Consider the following 20,891-nt stretch of genomic DNA (forward strand, 5'->3'; position numbering starts at 1 on the left):
ACTTGGCCAAGGTCACACAGTCATGCTTAGTGGCAGAACAGGCAGGCTCGAGCAATGAACTTTGTATTTGACTAGGCATGTGTCAAAGCCATAAATATGTGATCTTCAGGGATGCCATGTAAACTAAGACTGAAGTAAGCAGGGAGAGGAAAATAAGTCAGACTCCACCCCCAATCAGAAGGCAACTGCCTCACGTACTCTGGAGAAATTAAACCACTGGAAATCACTCAGCACACATTACAAAGCTACAAAAAAAAAAAAAAAGAAAAAAGCAATAGTTTTCAGCAGAGCCTATGCTTTTTTCAGCATGCCCAAGTCTCATCTTCTTTGGCCACTTCTCTCCTTTTGGGTGTATCATCTTCCTATTACTCTCACAGATACCCTTAAGGTCTTTTCTTCCCCTCTCCAAATCTGATTTCAGAACAGACGAAAACATCCTTCCCAAGGTGTAGAAGATTCATGACACTTTAAAGAAGTTATGCCCTTATATTGTTTTTTTAAGTTAGACTTTATTTTTTAGATTAATTTTGGGTTCACAGCAAAATTGAATAGAAAGTAGATTTCTCATAATCATCTCCCTACTCCTGGGTATTTTAATAGATATCAAATAGTGAAACAAAAGTAAGAATTTTTAATCTAGGGTCTAGGGAAATCTATTCATAGTCTTAGTGGAGTCCTTGATCTATCAGATATTATATCCTGAATTATGGAATATGGGTACATACAGATTTTTAAGAAAGCAGGTTTCATCAAGTTCTCGAGGGGCTGGCATTCAGAAACAGCTAAAGGCACTTAAGGTAAAGAATAAAGTTCAAGTCCAGACATCAGGTAGAGACTAAAGGAATTATTTGGAGGCAGAAAGGCTTTATCAGAGTCCCAAAATCATATCATATGGGTGGCTGCTATAGCAAGTATCAATGTGTATATACCAAGGCCTCTTAACTTCAACTAGGACTATAGAAATATCCTAGTTAACCAAAGAAATGGCTTTCAAACATATGATGGCCACTCTCTCTCTCTTTTTTAAAGAACATACCTTTAAAGCTTCTATAACGAGGTCCCTTGCTTCAAGCTCTCCTTCAAGAATACTGAATAGTGTTAGGAGTTCTGGCTTGCTGAGTTTTTCCAGATTCATCCTGAAAGCCTAAAACAAGGACAATAATCAGATAATCTCCAGAAGACAGAGGTAATCTGATACTATTTAAGAAAAAATAAAGTGAGATAAGAGCAAGAATTACAGTAGAAAATACTTTTAAGAAAGGAAATGGTTAACTAGGAATAAAACTACCATATGACTCAGAAATCCCACTACTGGGCATATACCCTGAGAAAACCGTAACTGAAAGTGACACATGTACCCAGTGTTCGTTGCAGCACTATTTATGATAGCTAGGACATGGAAGCAGCCTAGATGTCTACTGACAGATGAGTGGGTAAAGAAGCTGTGGAACATACACACAATGAAATATTACTCGGCCATAAAAAGGAACACATTTGAGCCAGTTCTAATGAGGTAGATGAACCTAGAGCCCATTTATACAGAGAGAACTAAGTTAGAAAGAGAAAAACAAGTATCACATATTAAGGCACATACACGGAATCTATAAAGACGGTGCTGATGAACTTATTCGCAAGGCAGCGATGGAGACAGACATAGAGAAGAGACCTCTGGACACAGTGGGGGATGAAGAGGGTGGGGCACTGCCGTGTGTACAGCAGACAGCTGGTGGGGAGTTGCTGTGTGACGCAGGGAGCTCAACCCAGTGCTCAGCGACAGCCTTGAGGGGTGTGATAGGGTAGGAGGTGGGAGGGAGGTTCAAGAGGGAGGAGACATGTGTATACCTATGGCTGATCCATGCTGATGTATGCAGAAACCAACACAATATTGTAAAGCAATTATCCCCCAATTAAAAATAAATTTTAAAAAAGAAAGGAAATGGTTGTAATTAAATGTAAAAATAAGAATTTTCTGATGTTAATCATAAACTGAGCAGTAAACGAAAATAAAATTCATTTTAATTATTGACTTTACCACCATTTACAAAGATCAGATTTTCATTATTTTTCCCTACTGGCATATATTCAAACATCCTAGAAGGTCTCAGAAAGAATTGTTATAGTTCAGTTGCTAAGTTGTGTCTAGCTCTTTTGTGACTCCATGGACTATAACTTGCCAGAGTTCTCTGAAACAATTAGTCACTAGTTTTATTCACTAGAAGTTCAGGTAAAATTTTGTTATAATGAATACTATTTCACTGAAAAACTGTTATACCATAAAAAGATATTCTAGTTTTAGATAACCAAACTCTAAAACTGTATATAAAACACTCTGGGATCCCTCTGAAATTGGTTGAAATCAATTTGAGCAAAGATAATGTTTGGTGGGAGTACAGGAGAAATTTTTCTTTTAAATTGTCTACTTTCACAGAGAACATCTATCACAATATTTATATTTCATAGAAAAATAAGACTTAAGTGCAACCATGTACAAATGTACTTTTAAATGAGTGCTTAAAATATGTTGTTTAAACATCTTAATTGGCCAGGCTATTATAAACTGAATTTATTTGACTTAACAAGTTCACATTTCTATGAAGTCTTGCATCTTTTAAAATACGTTAAATGGCAAATTGCATGGCACAAATTTAACCCTTTCCGTAAGACTAATTTCTCACAAACCACACATAGATAGAAGTTAGACTATGATACAATCTTTGAAGGCTCTTCTGACTAGTATGTATGGTAAGACACATTTTATAACTTATAAAGTAGAACAAAAACTGTTTTCCCTCTCCCACTCTCTACTTTTAAATTGCCACACTCATGTAGTTTTTTTTTCCCAAAGTGAATCACAACGTGACTAGTTCATACACCCTCTAGTAACTCCCAATTCCTATGAGCACATTAAATTTTAGGAGGCACACAAAAGAGTCATTGATTCCTTCTAGAACTACTGCCTTTAAGCGAATGAGAGCATGTAGAAAATACATACTTCACTGTGTTGTTAGATATCCTTCCAGAACATGCTGTACGAATCTTTTGCCACACGGTAAAATACGTTCAATCTAACTTCAGTTCTAACTGCTACATTTCTAACTGGTGAGGGTTAGCAACTAGTAAGTAATTCTCATGTAAGTATTAGAGAGATACTTCACAACAGTTACTTTAAAAATAAAAACTAAAAAACAAACAAACAAAACCCCCCAAACCCACAAACCTAATAAAGCTACACTTAAAGATAGTAAGTTGGAAAAAACACATTACTTTGTAGTCAGATAGATGCCAGGTTGACATCTTCCTAGTTGTGTGACTGGACAAGTGTTCTGATTCCCAGTTTTCCTATCTGTTAATGTGAAATGATATCTAACTCATAGGATTTGCTGTAAAGATTGAGTTAATAAATACAAAACACCTTGCCAAGCTCCTGATACAAGGTGATCAATGCTTTAATTATTAGGAACTACTATCCTGAAAGAGGAGAGTGAAAAAGTTGGCTTAAAGCTCAACATTCAGAAAACGAAGATCATGGCATCTGGTCCCATCACTTCATGGGAAATAGACGGGGAAACAGTGGAAACAGTGTCAGACTTTATTTTTTGGGGCTCCAAAATCACTGCAGATGGTGATTGCAGCCATGAAATTAAAAAACGCTTACTCCTTGGAAGGAAAGTTATGACTAACCTAGATAGCATATTGAAAAGCAGAGACATTACTTTGCCAACAAAGGTCTGTCTAGTCAAGGCTATGGTTTTTCCAGTGGTCATGTATGGATGTGAGAATTGGACTATGAAGAAAGCTGAGCACCGGAGAATTGGTGCTTTTGAACTGTGGTGTTGGAGAAGACTCTTGAGAGTCCCTTGAACTGCAAGGAGATCCAACCAGTCCATTCTGAAGGAGATCAGCCCTGGGATTTCTTTGGAGGGAATGATGCTGAAGCTGAAACTCCAGTACTTTGGCCACCTCATGTGAAGAGTTGACTCATTGGAAAAGACTCTGATGCTGGGAGGGATTGGGGGCAGGAGGAGAAGGGGATGACAGAGGATGAGATGGCTGGATGGCATCACTGACTCGATGGACGTGAGTTTGAATGAACTCCGGGAGTTGGTGATGGACAGGGAGGTCTGGTGTGCTGCGATTCATGGGGTCGCAAAGAGTCAGACGTGACTGAGCGACTGAACTGATCTGAACTGATCCTCTCTCATTTTCCAAAAGAATTCTGAGAAAGGCATTACCAAAACTGGGACAGTCAAGATCAATTACTTTAGAAATCAGTGACTCTGGCTACCCTTTTGCAGTTGGGAACCACAGATAAAGAAGGATGATAGATAGCATGCTGGAGTGAAGAGTTGTGAGGAATTTAAACTACGATTTGAGTCACTTTTATTTTTAGATGAAATCCTTCCCCCATTTCCTGATGGTTTCATGTTTTAATCTCTCTCAAGGATATTATAAAGCAGAGGAATCATTTTATATCTTTCTTCACCTCTCCCCTGATGTTAAGAGGAATAACAAGCACTTGGTAACGGGAGTCTATAAATATTAACTGCACTAGGTGAGTAAATCAACTAGGAATGGAGCCAAAATGTATTTCCTTCAATATTTTTTTATTCCTTAAATATTCTCATTAAGAAATCTGAAACTGTAGTTTAAGGAAGCAGTGTGATGAGTGAAGAATGTAGAATTTCAGTCTTAGCCCTGCTACTAACCAGCTATATGGCTTTCAGGAAAAAAAAAATTTATCTAGCTGCTCTGGCACTGAGTTTCCTCACAGATGAACTAAAATACACTAGATAATCTCTAAAGTCCTTCATGGTTCCATTCGAAACTTTCATGAGGGAAAATCAAGAATTATTTGTTAGAGAAGTAAGAATTATAGGTAAATATACAAAAGGAACTGAAACAGACTATACCTAAATCAAAGTTTTTGATTTGTTGTGATAAATATACATCCTCAAAAAAGAGTGAAACTGAAACAATCTCTAGTCCCTTTAATTATTGGGTTGGCCAAAAAGTTCATTTAGGATTTTCTCTAAGATGTTATGGAAAAACCTGATTAAACTTTTGGCCAATCCAATATAAAGCAGTCTAGTCTAAGCAAGAAAAAATTCTGTTCTTTGTCAATGGCATAAAGAACAATATTCATGTTACATCTACATTTGGAATAACTTCTGCACACAAATTTTAATATCTGGAACATTTTGCTAATATGTACCAATTATTTAGCTTGGTGTCTACAGGAAGTGATGGAGACGGAAATGGCACCCCACTCCAGTACTCTTGCCTAGAAAATCCCATGGATGGAGAAGCCTGGTGGGCTGCAGTCCATAGGGTCGCTAAGAGTCGGACATGACTGAGCGACTTCACTTTCACTTTTCACTTTCATGCATTGGAGAAGGAAATGGCAACCCACTCCAGTGTTCTTGCCTGCAGAATCCCAGGGACGGGGGAGCCTGGTGGGCTGCCGTCTATGGGGTCGCACAGAGTCGGACACGACTGAAGCGACTTAGCAGCAGCAGCTACAGGAAGTGAATGTAATACAAACATGACACAAGAGAGAAAGAAGGGCCCCAGCTGTGTAACTCAAACCCAAGAGATCTGTTTTTGCATATTCCCATAACCATTCTTTGTAAATATTAAAATTTCCCAGGTTTTTTGCTATCCTTTACATTTGAATCTAATTTCAAATAGAATGCACAACATACTGCAGTAACTTTTTGTCTGAAACACAAATGCATGATAGTAAAAGTGCACTGAGTTTTAGCATGCTAGTGATATTCCTGGGGGTGGTACAAGGAGGGGGATGGGGTGGGGTGATACTGACCTGATAACTTATGCTCACACTTTAGTCCTCAAGTGCAAATTCTTAAGGTATTCTTCAGTTAAAATTTGGGAAAACTGACAAATATATTTAAAATGTCATCAGCATGGTGGAAAAATGTTCAACGCTGCAAAATAATAAGAGATTTATTGTCTACGTGACCACACTCTATAAACAATTAGTAAATCCTCAGCATGTCGACTGTCATCATAGCTGCAGAGGCCTGACAGCTGTAGGTTGATATACAAGAAAGAAGAAAATAGCCACCTCAGATGAAGCTGAGTAACACTGGAAAAAACACCAGGAATCTGCCTTCCCTTCTGCAATTATAATTAGGGAAGGTGAGGCCTTTCAAGTCTTTTTTAAGATGTCCACTGCCGTTTCAAGGACATCTTATGAATGTCACTAGAAGAAACTGACTTTCTCTACCTGAACTGACAAAAACCTATTTGCTTGAATCACTATGACTTATTCACAATGCACTCAGATTTTAAAAATAACGTGATTACAAATTTTCAAACTGCCAAATTCCGGTAAGGAAAATTCTGATCCCTTCATCTGCCAATCAATAAACAAACAAATCAATCTGTCACCACCTCAACTTTGAAGGGCTTATTACTCATCCCAGCTTCTACTTTTTCCCACTTATTTTCAAATATTAAATGTTGAATTATATGTAATTTTTGGTTTATGCTTTTCTAATAGTGTATTAGACATAGCAAACTTTTAAAAACGATAGGCCCTAAATTTTATTTGATAGAACATAATTTCCATCTTGCATTTTAAGCTTCCAAGTCCATTTGACTCCAATTTCTCCCTAATATATAAATAATTTGGTCTGAGATTTTCAGAAAAAGGCTGTTTCTAACTCTATATTCATTATCAGAAATATGACTGCCAGATTTCTGGCATGTCACATCATAGTCCACAGACTCATTCTCCACTTATTTTCTAAATGAGTTGTTACTTGTCATTGTCACTGTCCATTAAGTAACAAAGAAAAACAAGATCATTTCAACCAGATACTCAGCTCATTCCTTCCAGTAGAATCTTTCCAAGACCCAACTTTCCTTAGAGTTTAGATGCAGATACTTCTGCCTAAGGAATTTCTATAAATTTGAAATAAAAACCACTTGTGGACAAGTTGTCTATATATATTATCATACACTGTGGTATAGCTAGCTGTAGCTATATTAAGCTTTATTGTTTTTCTAAAAAAATACACATAAATACATACAGTAAAAAGATAAAGTTATACATACTACAGTACCCTGGAAAAATAAGCCTATTTATAGACTAAATATGAAGCTTATTTTTAAGCTATTAATAAGTGATTTCAAACTGAATTTGCCCGGCTTACCATGTGATGTATTTATATGCTACTTCTCACCAAGTCAGGGCTAAGAGCCAGGAGCGCATGAAGGTCTTCCGTATAAACTTTCATGTGCCAACAGCCACAAGAAGAGAATTATGGGTATCAAGCACCCTGGTCCCCCACCTCCACTGTACCCCCTCAACACCAGTGCTGATTCTGTCATGGAGGTATGCTGCTGCGGCTTGGGCTCTGCTCACTTTACTCTGAACTCTGTTCGTTTTACTTTTTACTTTGGGTAAAGGCCTTTTCCCTTTACCCAGCCTCCACTCATTTTGGTTCTGGCCGTGCCTTTTCCTTCTCGCTCTGGAACTCATTCTAGATGATAGCAGGCGTTGTTGCCTTTTTACCACAGAGAGACTGGGTGGCAGAAAAAGAAACACCCCAAACAGCTTCTATAGCTAAGCAAGCAGTAAGGCAGGGCAGGGTGGAGTACGAGTAAGGTGTTTGTCTATCGAGTATCTGGGTGTGTGTATGTCTTTATGTGGAACTGAAGGCTTTATTTCTAAGTGGTGGGTGATATGGGACATGTAATAGAAAACGTTTTTAAGATGAGTCTTAACATATTTCCGGATATAGAAGCACCTCAAAAAAAACCCAAAAAAAACCTACATAAATCTTTTCTTTCAAATCCACTTGGTTAGTGCGGGCACACACATACACACACACTCAGTTATCTTACCCAGGAGATCATTCTTGCAAAACTGGACAAAAATCATTTCATTATTATATACTCACATAACAAATTTAAGAAATTTACACTTAGGCTACAACTGACTGATATTCAGGCCATTCAGTAAGTTTTCAATATAAGTAATAGAATAATAGCAAAGATGTAAAGCAGACTTGCTCCAATTATGTAAAGACTCCTTTTAGTACATATAAGCAAAACCAAAATTTGGAAGGCCAGTGAATTCTAAAAATTCAAAAAATCAACACTGACATACAAAGTGGGTGTTTTGACAGCTTTCTACTAGATAACGTACTTCCTTAAAAACCCAGTATATATGAAATTTTAAAAAAAATGTCACATTTATAAATACCAAGTCTAAAATAGATAAAAGTGCACTGCTGTTTAAAAATAAAATGTATCCAAAGCAACCTTCTATCTGAGGGTGGAAGGTGTTGACACATTACCTTGACTATCTCAAGATTTAAGTTTCCCCACCCTCTGGCACTTCTGGCTTTTCATAAAGGTTATTCACGCATCTGGGGGTGAGAGAGTGACAGCATCCCAAATTGCCCTTTTGGCATTTTAGGATTAGGCTAGTAAAGAAAAATATGTCAAAATATTATCAGGAAAGGCACAGACAGAACCAAAATGAGTGGAGGTTGGGTAAAGGGAAGAGGCCTTACCCAAAGTAAAAAGTAAATGGATCTTTTGTACATTTACTAAAGAGAGTTGTTTTTGCTATTATTTACAAAGATTCTAAAATCAAGATAGAAAAACAAATCTTACTAAATTCTACAACACTATGCAATAAAAGCTTTACTATAAATGTCAAGTCAATCTTCTTTCAGTTGAAGGTAAAAGATATTACTGAACTATTTGTATTCTTTGTACTTATGTGTTATAGGTTAATTGTGTCCTCTAACCCAAATTTATATGTTGAAGTCTTAATCCCTAATACCTCAGAATGTGATATATTTGAAAACAGAGTCTTTAAAGAGTGATTAAGTTAAAAATGAGGTCATGGGACTTCCCTGGTGGTCCAGTGGTTAAGACTCTGTGCTTCCACTGCAGAGGGCAGCAGTTCAATCTCTGGTCAGGAAACGAAGATCCCACATGTTACGTGGTGCAGCCAAAAAATATACAAGGACATTAGGGTAGGCCCTTATCTAATATGCCTGGTGCCCTTGTAAGAAGAGAGACTGGGATAAAAACACAGGGCAGGAAGAGACCATGTGAAGACAGGGAGAAGATGCCTCCCGTTTAGTAAGCCAAAGACAGAGGCCTCAGAAGGAACCAATGCTGTGGACACATTGATTTCTGATTTCCAGCCTCCAGGATTGTGAGAAAATGAATTTCTATTGTTAAGCAACCCAGTCTGTGGGACTTGTTACGGCAGCTCTAGCAAACTAACACAACATTGTAATCATTTACTACTGATATTTTTAAATGTTACTACTGCAACCAGATCAAAATCTTCCCCTTACTGTGAGAGTGCCTGAACAGAGAATGCCTTGCTTTGTCTTATCAGTCTGATGATAGGATTATGTCAAATGGAATGGTTCTGTAACAGTTTCAGAGAGTATAAATTTCAGGATCCTGAAATATAAATATAATATACAACAGTGCTAAGGGATTGAGATGCTTGTTTATCCAATACTCTCAATGTGTACTTTGAAGTAGGCCTCAAGAAACCAGCTCTGTAATAATGCTAATACTTGTTAAGGTTAATACTTAAAATGCTTTCAGAATTCTACTCAAAGCTGATTCTAGGTTGCCAGATTTTTTAGATTTATACTTAGGGCAGAAATTAATAATAATATAATTAAGCTTACCAATATTAATCACCACTTCCTCAGAGTTTTATTTATTTTTTCCTCAGAATTCTTTAGAATTCAAGCCATAGTAGTAATAATAAAAACAAAACAAAACACACACACACACACACACACTGAGCTAAACGTTAATGTGTTCCAGGCAGTGTTCTAAGTACTTGATATGTATTAATTCAGTCCTTACAACCTTAGGTGATAGGTGTTATAACCATGAACCAGCCAGTTCATCATAACCATCACCTCCATTTTAAAGATGGGAAAACTGAGGTACAAAGACTAAATAACTTGCTCAAAGTCTTACATGTAGTATGTGACACAAACAGAATTTGAACCCAAGTAGTTTAACTCCAGAGGCTGCCTTAGTAACTACTGCTACTTGGTACCAACTGCTTACATCTGATTTTCTCATTTTACCAGCTACAATGTGAGTCACAGAGCTGGAAGGGACCTCAGAAATAACCTAATTTAGGACTCTCATTTTACAGATGAAAATTGAGACCAGAGTTGTGAAGTGAATTACTGAAGATTACAGTTAAATAGTAAAACTGTTAAGATATAGTCTAATCGACTTTCTGGGACACCATGACGGATTTTTGTTTTGGTTAGCTCTGCTTTAAGACTCAGGTATCTCCAGCCTATCTCTGAGTGTGTGTATGTGTGAGAGTCTCTCTTTCTCACTAGGTGTCTACATCTGTTTCCACCAATGTCTCTCCTACATGTTGCCAACAACCTTTATATATATACAGAAGAAAAGGAGGAAGTGGCCTCATGCCCATAAACAAACATTCAAGCACATCTCCCCCAAAATGGGGATGTCTGGCACAATGCTATTAAAAACAGATCTGTCTACCTGGAAATCTTGTTTATACCTTTTCAGATATTTTCACCTGGGACAAGACCAAACCAGAAGAGCTACATTAGTTAAGCTACTGGAACATACGTTAATGAAAATAAATAAGTTTTTACATTAATAATTTTTTTCATTAAAAATATGTCTTCTATTGATAGTATCAGGAAATTGCCAGGAGTATTTACCATTTCAGGTGTATTTGTTAGTGGCTTTATTTCAATGAAATTATTAGCATTATTTCAGAGAAGTAAAAATTTAGGGGACAGAGAGATGATATAGACAGGTATACATATTTCAGTGAAATTATAACATGATTTCACTGAAATATGTATACCTGTCTATATCATCTAGCTGTCCATCATCCCCCTAAATTTTCGTTTCTTTGAAATAATGCCACCATGATTTGCAAAATACTACAATGAGGGAACAATATATAGATTGATTTTATTTCCAGTAAAATGATTCATGGGCCTCAATGCTACAGGCAGACTGGGATACAAGAATGTTTCAAATATTAGTGTTGGATGAAGTTGTTGACTCCATCAAGATTTCAAGTCAGGAAGAAAGAGAGCATGTGGTATGGAGGACAAACCCTAATACGGTCCAGATATCTGTGTGTTAGCTCTGCCCATGACCTGACTCTTTCTGAACTGTATAAAAATTTCCCATAGGACTGTAATAGAAAATTATAACTGATGATGTTGTTTTGCCTTTTAAATTTTGTCTTTTAAACCAGACCACTGATTTTTTAAAAAATGTTTAACAATTTGATATCAGTTGAAAATGGCCACGAGACCTTGCTCCCAGGATCTTTGGGGATGGTAACTCTTCTGAGAGGATGTATCTAAGTAACTCTTCTAAGAGGATGTTGCAGTGGAAAGGGCTTGGACTTCTGAGTCCTACAGACCCAGGTTTATATTCTGGCTCTACAACTTCATACTTCCTTGATCCATTTAACCTTTGAGCTTTCCCTTCTTCTATAAAATGGGGTGACAATACATACTCTAACAGGATACGGAAGGGTTTATCAGGGTTAGTGACTGGTCAGCTCTTTCACTTGTTATCTCTGGACAGCATATATTTGGTTGCATCTGCAAGGATAATCAAATTTTCCTTTTTCCAATGAGTAGTCATTTTCTACCATTCATGTGTCTAATTTAGAAATCAAAACAAGTTTACTCCTTCTAACCTGGCAGGTGGATCTGTTCCAAGAAGGTGATTACCTGGCCAGTTCCTGGGGAAAATGGCTTAGGAACACACACAACATTTATTTAGGCCAATGGTATTTGCACACTACTTGGGAAAGAAAAAGGACAATCTTCTGTCTAGGCTAGTTTTTTTGTGACTTTAGGATATAAATGAAAAGCATGACTTTGCTTCCACTGCATTTCTATACCTTTTAATCATCATAATTTTAACTTGTAATACTGATAAATGGGTCTTCTAAAAACATCACAGCTATTTTTAATATTAAATGCATAATGGATATGTATCTATATTTATAACCCAGCAGCAGTTATCCCATTCTACTATATCAATTCATCTATTTACATAGCTGTCTTTTGTCTCATAAGACTGCTCTTCCAGACGAATACTCTGTCTTATTCTACTTGATAAACTTAGTACCCAGCAGTCTCTGGTTCAAAGGGGTATTCAAAACAGGCTGGTTGCATAGAAATGTACCATGCAATACCATGAACTACAGTCAACAAAACTGGACTTTATCTTTTAGGAAATAAGAAGCCACTAAATATTTTTAACAAGGTGACTCTCATAATAAAAGTATAGTTTTAAGAAGGCAAAAGCTTGAAGTACAGAGCTGATTTGACTGAAGAGAAACTGGAAGCAGAAAAAGCACTTGGGAGGATAACAGTGCAGGTGTAAGGTTAAAATGTGTGATCGAGGATGGTGGCAGTTAAGAATGGAAGAAAAAAGACGGATGTAAGAGACTTTGTAAAGAATGTACAGTAACTTAGTATTGGTTCTATTTAAGGAGATAAGAGGAGAAATAATCCCAGATCAGCTGAGGTTTTAAGGCTGGATGAGTAGAATGATGATGCCTTTAACAGAAACAGGGATGTTAGGAAAGGAACTGGTTTTTCAGGGGAAATGATGACTGTGATGTGAGACAGACACTGAATGAGAAGTAATCAGCCCCCCCAAGAGGAGCATGTTCAGAGTCAGTGAGTGTGGTGAAGGCTACGGGTTTAGAAGCAAGGAAGTTTTTAGGGGTGGAGCCTTTTCAGAAAATTTCCTCTGTGCCTTCAATTTGGGAACAAGAGGCAGTAAGAAGTTGATACACAGGACTGAACCAGATCTGGTTTGTCAAATATTAAACCCGTTAAGAACCAGATTGGTTTTGTTCTCACTCTAGTTCCAGTGCTATAACAGAAAGGCCTACTTAGCAGAAACCAAGGAATGGGGAACCTCTTCTTCCCCAAAACCCCCAAACTTAGTGCTTCTTTTCTCTGTAACTTACCCATCAGTTCATTCTCCTCCCCACTGTAATTTATAGCTCTTATCTCTCATTGAAACAACTCATCCCCGCTTGCTTCTCCCTCTGCACCCCTTCCTCCCCAGAGCACACTTCAGCCTTGCCTTCCCCAGCGGCTTTGCATAAAGGATCCATGCAGATGCTCCCAAGGCTCAGGGTCAGAAGTCTTTTTTTGTCTGTAAACCCCATCATCCTGTGCTCTTTTTGTTTTCCTTCCGAGTTTCTATTTGAACTCAGTAACAATTAAGGATTATATTCTTTGTGTCTCCAAAAGATAGAAAGGATTCATTTAGCAGCAGAGCACACAGTTAGAATGAAAGCTCTGGCTTTGGACCTGAAATACAGAGCTTGGAAATAGTTGGCAGGGAGAAGCCATACTACTACATTCTTTATGTCAAAGCCTGATTATAGTCCTGTTTCCCTCAACCCACAACCCCTGTCCTCGACTCCCCTGCCCTCTACTCTTAACTCCCCATCCATGGTTTCTTCTCATCCATTTTGATTGTTCTTATGAACTGCTCCTTACATTGGAGGCAGTAGAAGAGCTGTCTTCAAAAGGCAAAAAATCACTATTAATCAAAATTACCATGGAAAATCCCTTAAATCTCACAGAAAGTACAACCCTGTACCATGATCACACTATTCATGAAACCATTTATATGACACTGAGAGTGAAGGTGCTTGAGACAGTTTGGAGTGGAGTAACTGACAATTCAGAGAGAAAACATCAGATGGGTGAATCCCTTGCCTTTCTTTTTCCAGGGTGAAAAAGTTTAACGAAGATAATGCACATGACAAAATTATGAAACACACACTGTAAGACACACACACTGTCCTAAAAATTCTTCTGTCAGATGTCTGAGATCATGACCTACACAAGCTCTGTTTCCCTCTACTTTGGAAACGTAGCTATGTAGTCAAACATTTGAAACCAAACCAACCCATAGCTAAAATAAGATACTAATTCTTCACCTATGTTTAAATGATAAAGGAGTAAAAGAATAGTTAATATTAATTAACTCACGTGCAGTGCTAATAATAGTCAATAATACCTACCAATTATTGAGTGCTTCCTACATGCCATGTTCCTGTAATCCTTTTTTAAAAAAAGCCTCTATAAATCATTTTTAAGTCACAGCTGAGGAAACTGAGATATGGTGAAGATAGAAAACTCTGCCCTTCTCCTGGGTCATACAACAAAAGAGCAACAGAGTTGGGATTTGAACTCAGGTTTGCCTTTAAAGTCTGTGCTGTAAATTAGCACACTTTATCGCCTCACCATAAATAACCTATTTTCTCACTGAAATGCTTTGAACTAAAACTGCTGCTGCTGCTAAGTCGCTTCAGTCGTGTCCAACTCTGTGCGACCCCATAGACAGCAGCTCACTAGGCTCCTCTGTCCCTGGGATTCTCCAGGAAGATTGAATTTTTAGCTATTAGCAGCAAACATTCAGGAAATAAGAAAAAAAATGGCTTTGGTAACAGGCTGATGAGCTATTCCTGGGGTCAACCACCAGACTGGACAAACTTCCTCTAAAAATATCTCTGCTTCTTGTATCACGCCACTAAACACCAATTCAGTGGCCTAAAAATCCTTGTATCAGGTATCTGAGATCATGACATGTATAAGCTTTGTTTTTCCCTACTTATGCATCTTAGCTCTATGTTGAAATATTTAAAATTAAACCAACCAATAACTAAAATCAGACATGAATTCTTCACTGGTGTTTAAATGCTAAAGGTGTAGAAGAATATTTAATATTAAATTATTTAATTCACATAAAAAGTGAAACACCATTTCACTAAAAACACCCAAGAAACACCATTCTGCTCCACTCAGAAAAGTCAAGAATTCTAATCTTGTTCTGCGATTAACTGGCAGTACTGAAAACCTGATTCTGCCAAGACACAAATCCACTGTAGACAGTGCATTATGCCCACCACAGTCAGGCTGTATGATTCCATTCAGGGACCCAGTACAGTGTGTATGCTTGATCTGTACTTAGTCCTAGTTTAGAAAAGTATAAAGTCAATTAGAAATTCATTTTTTAAAAAAATCCCAAAGTAGATCAGAAATTTGTCAAAACCAAACTCTCAAAAACCATTTTTTAAGAAAAAACAGTTCCTAGTGTGTTCTCCTAAATTCACTTCATTCCTCTCAGGTCAGATTTTTAGAAAAATAAAATCCTAAAAAGACTAGCATTGATTACATTAATAAGTCTGGTTCAAATTTCATTCATTACTTCAAAATTATATATCTAACCAGCAGACATCTTCTAATACAAAACTCAGTATTTTAGAGTCATTGAAGATACTGGAGCACCAAAGACATCAGATCGGGAAAATAAGGCAAAAAGAAATGGACTGTTTACACCAACAAGATATGCCATATCTTATCAGTAGATTATCTTTCTAGTCTACCGGAAGGTGTCAGCTTCAAATGAAGTTCAACACCCATTAAGTCAAACTATGTACTAGGCACTGTGAAAGGTATAAAGGTGAAACAAAACATACTAATACCTCCTGAAGACTTTATAATGAGATAGACTACACGTACATCAGAAAAATCTCTGCATATGATGCTTTTCTTCATCTAACACTACTAAACAGGTGTCGAAAAAGTTAAAGATTTCTACGATTCAAATGTGTATCAAACAAATCTTGCTTGTTGTGCCAAGGAATCAAAGAGCATTATTTGCTTTTTCCTTTCTGCTCATAAAGGCCCTGGCAATCACCACGACTTTGTTTTCCTGAGTCTCTTTACGTTGGTTTATTATCTTTTGGGGATTTCCTGTTCTGCTTTTAGTTTTCTGCTGCTGCTTTTGCTGGGGGGCCCTTACCAATCCATCGCAGTATGCTTGGTGTTTGCTGGAGAGACCCTCCGCAGTTTCTTCTCTGTGCCTTTTCATCGGAGATCTGGAAACAATCACTGAGTGGATCTGTGCAGAGGGAGACTGGCTCCGAAAACTTCCAACCTAACTATTCAAAATTAATTACCTTCATGACGTCTACCTTCAGAGACGCTTATCAGGAAAGTAAAAGACAGCCCTTATGATTGCCCCTCATGATTCCAACTCCTCCAATCCCATTGTTACTATCTTTGACTAGAGAAAACAGTAGTAAGACAGACTTTGGATTGAAAGCAAAAGAAACAACACCAAAAAATATGGCAGATTTTAATGTATGAAAGTGCTAGCAACAGATGATTAATGGGGAGTCAATGGCATTAACATTAGGCCAAAATTATCAGTATTTTGCACCTGCTAAAATGAAGGTCTTTATGAGCACCCTTTAGAGACTCTCTTTGGTAGTCACATGTGTCTGAATAGCTAGAGTTTACCTTGCTTTTATTAATCCTTATCTCTGAAATTTAAAATGTGCTTTTAATTTTCATCCCCTGAATTTTGGTAGACGATACTGGTCTCGTAAAGCCAATCAACATCATATATATATATATATACACACACACATATACACACACACACACACACACATATATATATATATATATATATATATATTACACATCAGTTTCTCCTGGAGGAAAAAACCCACCATAAAATAGGGGCTAGAGAGTAACCAAAGGCTACCTGACCAGATTAATCATAAACCTAGACCACTGAACCTGAATTTTCTTCAAACACTTCCTGCCTTTTGTTTCAAAAGAACTACACCTTCAAGGTTAACTGCAGTCTCCCTGAGCAACAGACCAGCCCACCTAGACTGGAAGTCACTCATTCCTAATCTAAAGCTCTTTATTTAGTTATCTGTATTGCTTCACTTGAAAGCATGCTGTTATGGACAGTCCAACAATATACACTGCATTCCAACCCACAACGACAACTCTGTAGATATACAACACGCTCATTTCTTCCTGAAAATTTGATGAAAAAGGCGATTTTTCATCAAATTTTCAGGAAGAAATAGGATGGAAAGCAAAACTGAAACGCAACTCAAGCCTAAAAAAAAAAAATCCTCAGAGGCTGGGTTCTCTTTCAAGCAATAGAGTAAAGGTACAAAGCGGGGTCGGGAAGGTTACTATTTCTCCTCCTCCAGACTCAAAAAGTCCCTAAGCAGAGGAACTCTCGATACCGCCTCCCCGCCCCCGCCGCCCCCAGCTCAATAGGAGAATAGAGGATTCAGGGGGAAGGCTCAGGAACACAGAATGGGGGATGGGAGGAACCCAAGTTGGGGAAAGCCGATTCGTCCGTGGAGCTGGCTGTCTAGGTTGGGTCTTTGATTTTTGCATCGTCCCATCTCTCTTCTTTTTGAAACACTGATTTTTATCTTATGGATGAAATTACCTCTGGTCCCTCCCTTGCGAGCAAGGACAGGTGTTGGAAGAGATGTCTGGCCTCCTAGGGGTACAAAATGGGGGTGGGGGCGGCAGTCGAAAGAATGGGAACCTGTACGCCTTCTCCCAAGGTTGAGGGGCTAGGTGAGGGGCCTTTTAAATGAGGGGTATCAGGAAATCAGCCCCTTCTGGGAAGCTAGGATTGACGGGGGACAATAAGTAGCTGCAAGCACCCTCGAAGGATGAGGAGCCGCCTCCTCAGGGAATACCGGGAGGTAGAGGAGACGGCCCCGCCCCCTCATGGGATGGGCGCGAGTGGCAGTTGGGACGATGGCGGGAGGACACCGGTGGTTTTACCCCTGTTTTTCTTTCGAGAACCTGGCCTCCCAGCCGCCGCCAAGCCCCGGCACCAACGGCTCCTACCTTTTCCCGGCGTTCAAGGTTCCTCTCCCTGCCGCCTCCGCCACCCTCTCCATCCACAGCCCCTCGAGGCCCCGCCCCTCAACAGCCAGGCGGGGGCACTGGCATTCGGCAGAGCCAATGGCCTCCTCGCCTCTCCAGCCCCGACACCAATCCGCGCCGGCTGGAGGAGGGGCTTCTCCAATGTCATTTAGGCTCCTCCCGGGGCCCCAAGATCCCTTTTGTTTGGGGAGAGCCAAGCTGGGATTGAGCTCTCGTCACTTCCGGGAGGAAGCGCAGTCCTCCTGCCCGGGCTCAGGGATGGGCTTGCGCCCCTCCTGGCTCGGATTCAGCAACTTTCCACCTTCTATGGGCTTTCTGGACCAGATGGTGGCGAGTGCTTCGTGTGTACCCTCGTGGTACGGGAAGCTCAGGAATGGGTTTCGGGTGTCCTGACTGACGGGGCGCATTAACGTTTCATCTAAAATGTTAATAAATGAAGTGCGCTCTGGTGTTTAGAAAACCTGTTGTTGAAAACCTGGTAACGTGGCTTGCCTGCTCTCCCCCCCCAACCCCCCACTTTTTTTTGGCGGGGGGGAGGGGGACAAAGCGTGTGCTAGAGACAAGGGAGCAAAGATGAAAAACCCAGAGACCCCCTCTTTTCACATTATATTTGGAAGAGAATAGTAACTTCTGGAGCCCCTGGAACCCCTGGAGTGGAGTCGCCGGGTAGCTTTCCAACCCGACTTGCTTTCCAGGTAGAAATCGAATGAATAAAATTTCTGTGTGTCAATGTTTTCTACGCTGTTTTCCAAATGAGAATTTTTGTGTCTCTGGCCCCATTGTACTGTAGGCTGCCGCAGCACTGCTGGGACAAAGGACAGTAGAGGATGCAAGGAATGTCTGTCCCTCGTGAACACAGGAATGCAGATCTCACTGGTGGCAGCAAGCCCTTTTTTGGTCGCTAAGTCATGTCCGACTCTTTTGTGACTCAATGGGCCCGCCAGGCTTTTTTGTCCATGGCCTTTTCCAGGCAAGAATACTGGAGTGGGTTGCCATTTCCTTCTCCAGGGCATCTTCCTGATCCAGAGATCGAACCCGCATCTCCTGCATTGCAGGTGGATTCTTTACCGCTGAGCCACCTGGGAAGCCCCACAGCAAGCCCTCCAGCACCAAATAACCCAGAGAAGGGAGAGGGTGCATCCCTTCCTGAGGTCAAAGTTTCTGGCTTTCTTTTCCCCGTTCACAGATTCCAGTTCAACTGGTTAAAAGAATAATAATCACATTGCTTTAAATAAAATATAATACATGCTTACAATTATTTATAATGCATAAGTAATATGAATTAATTTCAATATATTATTTCTAATATTAACAATTATTATTAAGCAAAGCAGTACTGGGGCCTCCTACTCACCTAGGCAGACTGTCTCAAGACAGATCCAGCTCTGTCCACATGAAGTTTGCAGTCAGGTGGAGGGATGTAGTCAGTCTGCAAACATAGGGAAGTTCGAAGGAAGGAAACCAGTATTAATGCCATTTTGTTGCATAAGTGCTCAGACAGGTCTGACGCTTTTGTAACTGCATGGATTGTAGCCACCAGGCTCCTCTGTCCATGGGATTTTCCTGGCAAGAATGCTGGATTGTGTTGCCATTTCCTCCTCCAGGGGATCTTCCCGACCCAAAGATCAAACCCGTGTCTCTTGCATTGGCAGGTGGATTCTTTACCACTGAGCCACCTGGGAAGCCCTATTAATGCCATTCAGTTCAGTCATTCAGTTGTGTCCCACTCTTTGCGACCCCATGGACTGCAGCATGCCAGGCATCCCTGTCCATCACCAACTCCTGAAGCCTCTCAAACACATGTCCATCGAGTTGGTGATGACATCCAACCATCTCATCTTCTGTCATCCCCTTCTCCTCCTGCCTTCACTCTTTCCCAGCATCAGGGTCTTTTCAAATGAGTCAGTAGTTCGCATCAGGTAGCCAAAGTATTGGAGTTTCAGCTTCAGCATCAGTCCTTCCAATGAATATTCAGGACTGATTTCCTTTAGGATGGACTGGTTGGATCTTCTTGCAGTCCAAGGGACTCTCAATTGTCTTCTCCAACACCACAGTTCAAAAGCATCAGTTATTCGGTACTCAGCTGTCTTTATAGTTCAACTCTCACACCCATACATGACTACTGGATAAGACCATAGCTTTGACTAGATGGACCTTTGTTGGTAAACTAATGTCTCTGATTTTAATATGCTGTCTAGGTTGCCATTCCTGCAAGTTATTTTCATATAATGATATTTAATCTTCACACAGGAGACACGAATTTGATCCCTGGGTCAGGAAGATCCCCTGGAAAAAGGAACAGCTAACCACTCCAGTATTCTTGCCTGGAGAATTTCATGCACAGAGAAGCCTGGTGGGCTACAGTCCATGGGGTTGCAAAGAGTTGAACACAACTGAGCAGGCACGCACACACACACACACAAATGTAAAATCTTTCCTAACCTGTAAGATAGACCATTGGTGCCTATTTTACAGAGAAAAGAGAAATTCAGAGAAATCAAGTAAAGCCATAGAACTAGTAAATGGAGAACAAAGAACTTCCAACAAGGATGTGGATTCCAACTCTGTGCTATATTCTGCTCCCTATACACTTGGCTTTCAGGAGCAGAGCCGGTTCAGAGAGTGGGTCTGGATGACCTCCAACTGGCATTAGAAACAGAAATGGGCTCCATGTCTCCCTCTATTGACTGCTGGCTTGAGAATGTCCTCTGTATGTATATTTGAAGGACAAGAGGACTGTACTGAAGGGCTCAACAGCAGCTCAGATGCTTCTGAAGTAACAAATAGGAAATACAGAACTTAAGAAAGATATCATTCCCTGTGTTCTGAAAGGCAAGATGAAGGGCCAGGGACATAGTAGATGTTCAACAAATACTGACTTCACTTGAAACAAACTGTCTGGAATGGTTAAAAACAGAGTTTAAGTGCTGGACTAGGCCCACGAATTTGAAAAATTCCATTTCCTTCTCCGCCCTTTTGCCCTGCCTTATGGGTGTGCAATGAGGAAGTGCCTCATTGCCCAACAGTGAGGCAGATGCAGAACAGGCTATTTTCTGCTGGCTTCTGAGTCACCAAGAGTTGTCCCAGTGAATCAGC

General features: G+C 39.6%; 1 protein-coding gene across 3 annotated transcripts in view; it reads right to left on the minus strand.

Annotated features, from left to right (window-relative positions):
• The window catches only part of CTTNBP2NL (CTTNBP2 N-terminal like), a 53,210-nt gene extending 34,039 nt beyond the window's left edge, over positions 1 to 19,171 (minus strand). Inside the window, exons 1-3 of one of the 3 annotated variants that reach the window (XM_019956810.2) lie at positions 17,757 to 17,870; positions 5,822 to 5,945; positions 1,037 to 1,144 (exon numbers count right to left, since the gene is read on the minus strand). In XM_019956810.2, coding sequence (XP_019812369.2) covers positions 1,037 to 1,135 — 99 coding nt within the window. In that variant the 5' untranslated portion in view covers positions 1,136 to 1,144; positions 5,822 to 5,945; positions 17,757 to 17,870. Of the gene's footprint in view, positions 1 to 1,036; positions 1,145 to 5,821; positions 5,946 to 17,756; positions 17,877 to 19,149 lie in introns of those variants that run through there. The other 2 variants (XM_070785899.1, XM_019956811.2) reach the window with 2 other exon arrangements.
• Between the last annotated feature and the right edge of the window lie 1,720 nt (positions 19,172 to 20,891).

The sequence above is a fragment of the Bos indicus genome, chromosome 3 (genome assembly GCF_029378745.1).
Source record: "Bos indicus isolate NIAB-ARS_2022 breed Sahiwal x Tharparkar chromosome 3, NIAB-ARS_B.indTharparkar_mat_pri_1.0, whole genome shotgun sequence".
In the NCBI taxonomy this organism is placed as follows: Eukaryota; Metazoa; Chordata; class Mammalia; order Artiodactyla; family Bovidae; genus Bos; species Bos indicus.